The sequence below is a fragment of the Dinoponera quadriceps genome, unplaced genomic scaffold (assembly GCF_001313825.1).
Source record: "Dinoponera quadriceps isolate SergipeBrazil2010 unplaced genomic scaffold, ASM131382v1 scaffold1651, whole genome shotgun sequence".
NCBI classification, from domain to species: Eukaryota; Metazoa; Arthropoda; class Insecta; order Hymenoptera; family Formicidae; genus Dinoponera; species Dinoponera quadriceps.
The window spans coordinates 1-9,539 of record NW_014555795.1 but is presented as its reverse complement, the minus strand read 5'-3'; the positions used below and the strand labels follow the sequence as shown (position 1 = coordinate 9,539).

The 9,539-nt window shown below is 32.9% G+C and overlaps 1 protein-coding gene across 1 annotated transcript; it reads left to right on the top strand.

Moving 5' to 3' along the window:
* Positions 1-644: 644 nt before the first annotated feature.
* On the top strand, positions 645-9,395 carry LOC106745429 (baculoviral IAP repeat-containing protein 3-like). The gene is made up of 3 exons (XM_014621021.1): positions 645-977; positions 7,380-8,286; positions 8,758-9,395. Exons 2-3 carry the CDS (start codon positions 7,429-7,431, stop codon positions 9,145-9,147), a joined length of 1,248 nt encoding a protein of 415 aa, XP_014476507.1. The 5' UTR covers positions 645-977; positions 7,380-7,428; the 3' UTR covers positions 9,148-9,395.
* The last annotated feature ends 144 nt before the right edge of the window (positions 9,396-9,539 follow it).

Below are 9,539 nucleotides of genomic sequence, written 5' to 3'. Positions count from 1 at the left end.
GTACACGTAAGTGTTGGCCCGCAATAAATATTTTAAGCTTTAAGCCTTAAGAAATTGACCAATCACAGTTAATTATTCTCTTCATATTCGACTGTGATTGATCAATTCCTTAAGGCTTAAGGCTTAAAATATTTATTGTGAACCGACACTAAAGAATAATAAAGATAGAATGACGCGTCTCCCCGAACGCATCCAAAGTATGATGTTTCCAAATATAGACTGGATAATTCAAAACAGCTGATGTCTAGTAATATACACACGGTGTGGATTCTCGAACGCAACCTTACAACGATCAAGTAATTCGTCAACGTAATTAGTCTAAATTTAAGGATCTAACAAAACAAAGATCAATAATCCAAACTGATAGCTCATTGATGATCGCACATTGATGATCGCTTGTGTTTTCTGAACGCAGCTAATAAAAGGACCACGTTCAGCAGAACATTTATTTTGTAACTATTTTAAGTTTTCTGAGCTGTGATTGGATTATATTTTTAGATCTAGAGGAATAATCCAACCTCAGCACGGAAAACCCTTGCAATGGTTATAAAATATACGTTCTGCTGAACGCGACCAAAGAAGGCTTGCTTACGAAGGCAAGCATGCTGTATAGCTACTTTTATCGCCATTGCTATATCAAACAATAGTAACCAATGTGCTTCAGTGTTTTCCGATTAGACCTATCGAGTTTTCGAAGCGATACTCAAGCGCACATTGTATATAAGCGTATACATGTCCACGTATGCAAGACATATTGCGACGTGACAGCAGTAGTTAAGGTTCACGAGATAAGCGTCGTTTTCGGGACTCGTTCCATGTAACACAACACGGAGGTACTGTTCGCATATACGAGATTCGACTTGCATCGTCCAGATAGAAAGAAAGAGGGGGCGTGACAACGATTGAGTTATTTGAAGAGTCACGCAGGACAAAGCAAACCCGTTACGGTTAGCAGCTATTCAGCCAAGTTAATACAGGTATGTTAATAATCTACTGTATTTTCGTTTCATTGACGTACTACATACGAAAAAAAGTAAGAGTGATTCTTTTAATTACCTGGCAACTGATTTAGAAGGATGCGAATGTCCTTTTTCTCTTCGCATTTTCACTCGGAGAGTTGCTTGAGCATCTTAAATATATACGAGAAGTAGGACACGCCTAATGTTAAAATATTATATTAATAAGGTATTAGTATGCGTGGAATGAATGCGATAAATCAGTCGTGATATCGACAACTGATAGTGCTCCGATATTCGAGATTCAAATCTGTTTACGGCTTTGTTTACAGCTTATCATCACCTTATAGGCGTTGACTTTCTCTCTGTCTCTCTCTTCCCTTCCTCCCTCCCTCCCTCCCTCCCTCTTTTTATTGGATAATATGTATCTATTTTTTTAATGATTCAAAACTGATAGTCAACGGATATTAATTCGTAAAATAAACATGGGCGGAGTATCATGTATAGAATATTTCACTAATGCAGTCTTATTCCCCCTAAGCATAATAGTCGATATCAAAAATTTCTAATCAGATTCATTAAACTCAAATATTCATGCATCGTGTGTCTGTTGATTATTTAATAAATTGACAACAATGCTCCACAAAGCAGCAATCATGATATATATAAATATTCATAAATAATGCTTCTGTTTGGAAATTTTCAATGCAATTATGCCTAAAAAATGAGATTGTCTTAATGGACTTTCTTCTGTGTAGTATTGCCGTGCTATTCTCTTTCCTTTTATCTGTAATCAAAGAAAAGCAGTAATTGATGCATAAACACAGAACTAAGCTTTTAAATGTTTTTTCTTCAAAAGAAAAATCTGTTCAGATGTTGTGACGAAAGGAAAAAGTTACAAGATATCCTCTTTTTATTTCCTATTGCGTGTTGCTCTGACAAGTATTTAGTATGGTTAATCACAGAAAAATTGCAATATATATGTATATATATACAAGAAAAATAACTAAAAAAAGCACACTCACATATATATATTTTGTATTCATGTAATGTTAATTACGGTCTTTGAAAAAAAGGTATTAAGTTGAAGTCACAATAGTAGTGATAACATTGTGATAATATGTAATCATCATTATATATTTCTAACTAAGAAGAAAGGAAGACTCACTTATTACTCCATCATTTTAATTAAAATACCGACTTCTGATTACTACAATAATTCCAGATTAATTGCTTTCTTTCTTCTCGGGAAAATAAGCATATTAATATTTGCGGCATATCATAATATCGCCGCAATTTTCACGACATCAGATGATTTTGTTTATATACTGACATAAAATGCTTGTCTATATGAGGATGAGGTTATCTTAACATACTTATGCTAGTCATCATGACGCAGAAATGTGTAATATGCCGAAATGTGTTTATTTGGGTGGGGAATATAAATAAAAAATGAATGAAAGAAAGAGACGGTTGGAACTGGCTTGCTGAAATGATTAAGATAACCGCTGTATAAAGCGCAGATAAAAACATAAATATGATTTTATGCATAGAATGAGATCATATTGTATTAGTTTATTCTCTTTGTTCTATAAAATAAGCCAAATTAAATCAATAGCCTTTTTTTAAACTATCTAGACAAGCAAAATGTATGTCAATTTGACCTAATTTTGTTTATTTATAATAGTCACAGCATAGAGCACACAACAATAGATACAGATAGGTGGTAGTCATGTTAAGATGTCACGTTGGTATGTGTCACAAAAATATCTAATAGCACGTGATCATAATCACGACGTCATGAATATACACACATCATATTTGTGTGTGTACATCTTGTGTTCACGTGATGTTTGTTGTTCATGTGATATGATGTTAATGCTCACGTGATAATCTTTAAAAAGATATTAAGTTGAAGTCATACAATATGATATTACATACTGTGATCATCACGCATTTCTATCTGGGTAGTTTCTTATATGCTTAAATATAAGAAAAGCATTAATTAATGTGCTTGTATTAAGAAAATATATGTTTTTTTTTACTTTATTTGCTCAGTCATCATAAGAATTATTTATTATCCAAAGCAGTATATTCAGTATACAACTCCTGACTCTATTAGCGACGACTTCACCGATATTGAATGACTTTGAAGTATGTTGGAAAAGGAAATTCACTGAGTACTCTAAACCCAAAATTAAGCGTCGCTTACCTTTAGTAAGTTTTGAAATTATTTTAAGAAAAAGGAGAAAAAACAATAATCATGCTTAATTCAAAAAGAGGAAAACCTGAATACGCGACTGTCGTACACGACGGCAGAAGATAGGTTTAGGTTAAGTTAGATTAACCAGGGAGAGGGCCCATTTCTACGTGTACAAATTGCTCCCTCATATCAAGGTATTCATTCCAATTACTAATTCGCAAAAGCAATGAGATTATATTCGAATAAAGATGCAAATCTCGGAAGAGCCATGAAAATGTGTATATATACAGGGTGAGTCAAAGTGTGATAAACATATATCTGTTATATATATTCTATATATCTTAACTATAACTTAACTATAACTATAACTTTTGTATGAAACATTGTTCTGTAAAATGCTTTGTTTTAGATACAATAATCTATTATTACAATAATCTATTATTGTATCTAAAACAAAGCATTTTACAGAACAATGTTTCATACAAAAGTTATAGTTATAGTTAAATTATAGTTAAGTTATATAGAACATATATATTAAACATATACAATATACAATAACATATACAATAATAGATTATTGTATCTAAAACAAAGCATTTTACAGAACAATGTTTCATACAAAAGTTATATAGTTTCAAAGGGGACATTAGATGGTAGGAACGATTTGACGTTGAATTGTTGTTTGAAGGTCACTTTGAATTTTTTTAATGTAGCCCCCTACTTTTTATTGCATATTCTTGTAGCTTACCTCGAGAGCTTTTCAATACACTATAATAAAATATTTATATAACTCGAAAAGTATTTAAGGCAACAATATCTTATTATAGTGTTTTGAAAAGTTTTTGAGGTGAGCTACAAAAATATGAAATAAAAAATAGCGGGTTCTATTTAAAAAATTCAAGGTGACCTTCACGTGATCTTCAAACAATAATCTAAGGTCAAATTGTTCCCATTATCTTATATCCCCATTGAAACCATATAACTTATGTATGAAACATTATTCTGTAAAATGCTTTGTTTTTAAGATATACGTTTGTCACGCTTTAACTGATTCACCCTGTACATGTATATAAAACGTTTTACTAGACATATCATATTTCTATAGAATATTGTTACCCAAGATGCTAAATAATTATATCTCCCGGTCTCTCGCTATAACTGTTCTTGTTTAATAACGTCAGAAGCGGAAAAACGCATGTCAAGAATTCTTGCGTTATACGTTTAAATAAAAAGATATATTCACAAAATGACATTTATGATCGATTCAGTACACTTGTAAAATTGTCCGTGCATTCTTCTTTTACTCGAACAATCAATAAACAACCGCAAAATCAATTTGATATGGAACTATTCATTTTAATCTCTTTTTTCATGATTTTGTCAATGTTAATTTCACGACTATTTATTGCTTGTTCGAATAAAAGAAAAATGCACGGACAATTTTACAAATGTACTGAATCAATCACAAATGTCATATTGTGAGTATATTTTTTTTATTTGAACGTATAACGCAAGAATTCTTGACATGTGTTTTCTCGCTTCTAACGTCATCAAACAAGAACAGTTGCAACGACTATCCAGGAGCCTTATATCTTGAAAACTAGAGGTGAACGTTTCATTTTCCATCCAAATATCGTCACTAACTTGCGACCTTTCCTTTGTAATATATTTCAAGTTTATTGAAATCGGTATCGAAGTCGTCGGTATTCTACATAATTACCTCCGAATATTTCACAATTTCATTTGCAACACTCCATCTATTGCACAGATAAAACGATACGAACGAGAAATATCTTTTAACATATACTTAGACTTTGTGTGGATTCTTTATTTACACCTGAAATATATGCTACGTGTATACTTACTTAGAACTAATGATGATTATATTTTATACTTTTCCTTCGATAAACATATTTAATCATGATTGTTTTATTATAGCCTTTAATAATCCACAATTAAATACACAATACAACAAATTTTTTAAACGATAGGATAGATACGGTATGGAATAGAAGGGTTCTTGTTTTCTTCTATTTATCATCGGATTTTCTTATTCTGAAATCGATTGAACGCTATTGACTTGGAATCAAAGTCTATTTTAAATCTCTCTATTTTGAAATGGCATGTCATATATAGAATACTTCATATGACATGTCATATATAGAATACTTAATTTTAACATATAAATACTGCGAGCACATATAGGTATAAAAAAAAATAAATAAAGAAATGTGTAATAGTATACGTTTGCATAATTGCTTGGGTAGATACAATGAATTATCAAAAAAAGAAGAAGAATTAGATTAGGTATGTGAGAGCTATCTCAATATTGAAATATATCTGCATAACGACAGATTGTGCAATATAATAAATAAACATAAGTTTTTTTTTTAATTAATTGAAAAGTAAATATATAAAGTTAACGATTAATATCATTTTTATTCATTTTTTTTATTCGTACCTAAAAATAAACTATAATAATAAATTCTCCTGATATACAAGATGCTTTGATTTTAATTAATAAACTCTACGAAGATATAGGTAGGTACAATAATAAAAACCCAAACAAACTGTTAAGGTATGGTATGCAAACATTTAATGTCATATGATGCCGTTGTAACAGCATAATATGTTTAAAGGGAAAGGGGGGAGAAGTATTCTTTCTTGTCCCCTTACAGAAAAATATTACTGGCAATCACCAGGGAGGGAAAAGTAATTAATGATTAAGCAGTCTGGTCAATATTTCACCAGCAGAGTTTTTGACGAATTACTACAGGAATTAATTATTGCGATTACAGAATATTGTTTGAAGCAAAATTTTATTAACACAAACAAAATGAAACATTAACATTAATGTTAGATTATCTTATCTTAAAAAAGATGCCGTTATAATTTTTATATTTTCTTATCTCATAATAATGCGTTCTTTGTGTGGACACGTGTGGTTTCGATCCATTGAAGGATGATTACCTATCACGTGATCCTAACTGTGCTATCAATGTTGTTTTATTTCATTGATCACGATCAGGAATTTCTGTGATACCAATGTGGTATCTCCTATCAATCAATATCTTGAGGGGCTATGCTAATACAATATATTTTTTACATCTTTCACACAAAAACATTTATAATGGCATAATGCTACTAGTAAATGTTGGAAATAAAACGGAAACACAACATTGCCATGCCACAGAAATTAATGTAATACACATATTGGTGACGTTATTATTGTCTCTAGATTTTTAATTGCAGATTATAGTGAATTTTATAGCAAACAATAGCAAGTTACTTTGGAAAACATATATTATATAACATTTCATATTCATAATTATGAGAAAATGTATACATATTTTTCATTAGATGTATACATATTTTTTTTATCAAACATTTTTAATTATTTTTGTTAAAAATACAGATGTTATTTCCAGAATATATTTATAATATTTAATAAATAAATGAAACATCGCGGATGAATATATGCACAATATATTCAGAATATGAAAAACGGCATGTTATACAATATATAGAGTGTCCCAAACTAATCTCGGTTCCCGTGGTGTACAAGTAGAACAAGTGAGCAAAAAAGTCTTATTGTGCAAATTCCGTTCCATTGTGCAAATAATACGCAAAATCTCAAGTTATCAATGATTGAAAATAGTCATTTATAGAGGCTTCTTTAATTAATAACTCAAAAATTTACGTGTTATTTACGTGTATACGGGTTTGACGGGAGACGTGAGATCGTGCGTTGTCGTGAAGCAGCGTTACACCGGCTGTCAGTCGTCCTCGCCGGCGGTTCTGGACCTCGCGCCTAGTGATTATCACTTGTTCCCCAAGTTAAAGGAACACTTGGGTGGCCAACGCTTCCGGAGCGACGATGAAGTCAAAGAAGAGGTGAAACGCTTCCTCAACGGGTTGGCGGCGGAGTTCTACGACATTGGGATACAGAAATTGGAGCACCGTCTACAAAAATGCGTAGAAGAAGATAGCGATTATGTAGAAAAATAGAGCAAAGTTTCATCTTTCCAACGATGTAAATTTTCTATGAGAATAAATAATGTTGTCTATTTGTAAAATTGATGGGAACCTTATTTCTGGATCAACCCTCGTATATATATTCGCACGTGTGTGTGTGTGTGTGTGTGTGTGTGTGCAAATTGCTGACAAATTATCATTTTATGAAACGTATATTTATCTATAACTTGTCTTTTCTTTTACAGATTCAAACGCCTGTATAAAAAACACCTATATCCAGTACATATTATAAAAATGACTGAATGCATCGAGCGCAAAAATATATTGACAGATAGATTTTTCAAGCCCGCTTCGAATTTACATTTATCAACAACAATAACAAGTTCATCTATAAGCAACGATATATATCTCGATGAAATTGACAGCATTGACTATCATTTCGAAGATGCACGCAAGGAAAGTTTCAGAAACTGGCCATGTGCATCTATACTACCAGCGAGACTTGCGGCAGCAGGATTTTACTATACAGGAGAGAGCGACAAAGTGAGATGTTTCGAGTGTCATGTGGAAATAAGCCAATGGCTGCCAGATGATGACCCGATGGTCGATCATCAACGGTGGTCTGCGAAATGTAGGTTTATTCGGAATATTCCGTGTGGCAATGTACCCACGGGTGTAGATCCCAGCACAATTCCACCATCGGTGCCTAGAGGAAGAGATGTGTGTGGACCTTATGGTATAGAATACAGTCCTAATGCTACTTCAGATAATACCACCACCAATGTACACATACAAGATACAGCAGCAGTAACGCTTAACTTTGGAGCAGGAGGAGGAGGAGGACGTGCTGACTCCTCAAAGAACCCGAAACATCCTCAATTTGCTAATTATGACGATAGATTACGTACATTTGAAATGTGGCCTATATCAATGCCACAAACCAAGGAGCAATTGGCAACTGCTGGATTTTATTATACAGGAAATGGTGATCAAACATTATGCTATTATTGCGGAGGCGGATTGAAAGATTGGGAGCCAGAGGATGATCCTTGGGAACAGCATGCCAAATGGTTTTCTAAATGTTGTTACTTGCTTATGGTTCAAGGACAGGAATATGTAAACAAAGTTACTGGAAAATCCAACAGCAAACAGGTTATTAACACGTTCCGTGCCGGACTGATTTTTGGAGGCTTTCCGTTCAGGCCGCGTGGAGCGTATACGTGTCTGGTTCAAAATAGCTTCATTTATCTCATTGTATAGATTGTACTTGCAGAATGGTATACTACATGAGTCATGTCATATAGTTTTGTCTCTGCAAAAGTAACGCTTTTGCTACCGATGTTCAATGATGAAATTCAAAAAATTATGATATAGTGACTATGAGATGATGGCTTGTACAGTATCCACCACGGGTTTACGACATACTGCGCATGTTTTCGCCCCATGTATACGCCCCACTGCACATGTATACGCCCCACGCGGCCTGAACGGAAAGTCTCCAAAAATCGGTCCGACACGGAACATGTTAACGTGTGCATTTTACACTTATAAAAAAATAACATATTTGTCTTCTAAATAAAAAATATTATATTAATTCTATGATACTTATCTCTTTTTTTAAAGGAATCTTATAAGCAATCTATAGCAATCTGTGAGGAAGATGAAAAAGTTGACGATGAGGAGGAGTGTTATCCTCCTCCTGGACCAAGCTCTCAAAATTCAATAGGCTCTCAAGATAGTGGCTTTGAGAGCATAGGCGGCGGAATCTCGACGGAATCAAACGAGTTTAGTAGTGATCATCGATTATCTACTGTCGCAAAATCGCAAAATAATTTACCCGGTAAACCAATCGATGATGCGAGGATGTGCAAAATCTGTTATAACAGAGAATTAAGGAAAGTATTTGTACCGTGTGGACACTTGGTTGCTTGTGCTGAGTGTGCAAAGAACATGAAAACATGTGCAGTATGTCGTAAACCCGTGGTGGATACTGTACAAGCCATCATCTCATAGTCACTATATCATAATTTTTTGAATTTCATCATTGAACATCGGTAGCAAAAGCGTTACTTTTGCAGAGATAAAAACTATATGACATGACTCATGTAGTATACCATTCTGCAAGTACAATCTATACAATGAGATGAATGAAGCTATTTTGAACCAGACACGGATAATTAATGTTATAATGCTGTATAATAGTTCTATAATGATGACAGCCATACATATTTTTTTAATGAATAAAGGACCAGTATGTTTTAGTTCTTCCGCCTTGAATTTTTTTGACGTTTGCAATAAAAAGTAATATTTGTTATAAATACATGATAATCAAATACATTGAAATCAATAACATTGTTATCCGCATATATGATAATATCAAATACTTGTACAACAGTTATAAAAAA

What these genes read in the sequence shown, in the direction of transcription:
- LOC106745429 (XM_014621021.1), top strand. Translation starts at nt 7,429, where the DNA reads ATGACTGAATGCATCGAGCGCAAAAATATATTGACAGATAGATTTTTC. An exon ending in GAAAATCCAACAGCAAACAG is followed by an intron (nt 8,287 to 8,757) that starts GTTATTAACACG and finishes CTTTTTTTAAAG; the next exon opens with GAATCTTATAAGCAATCTAT.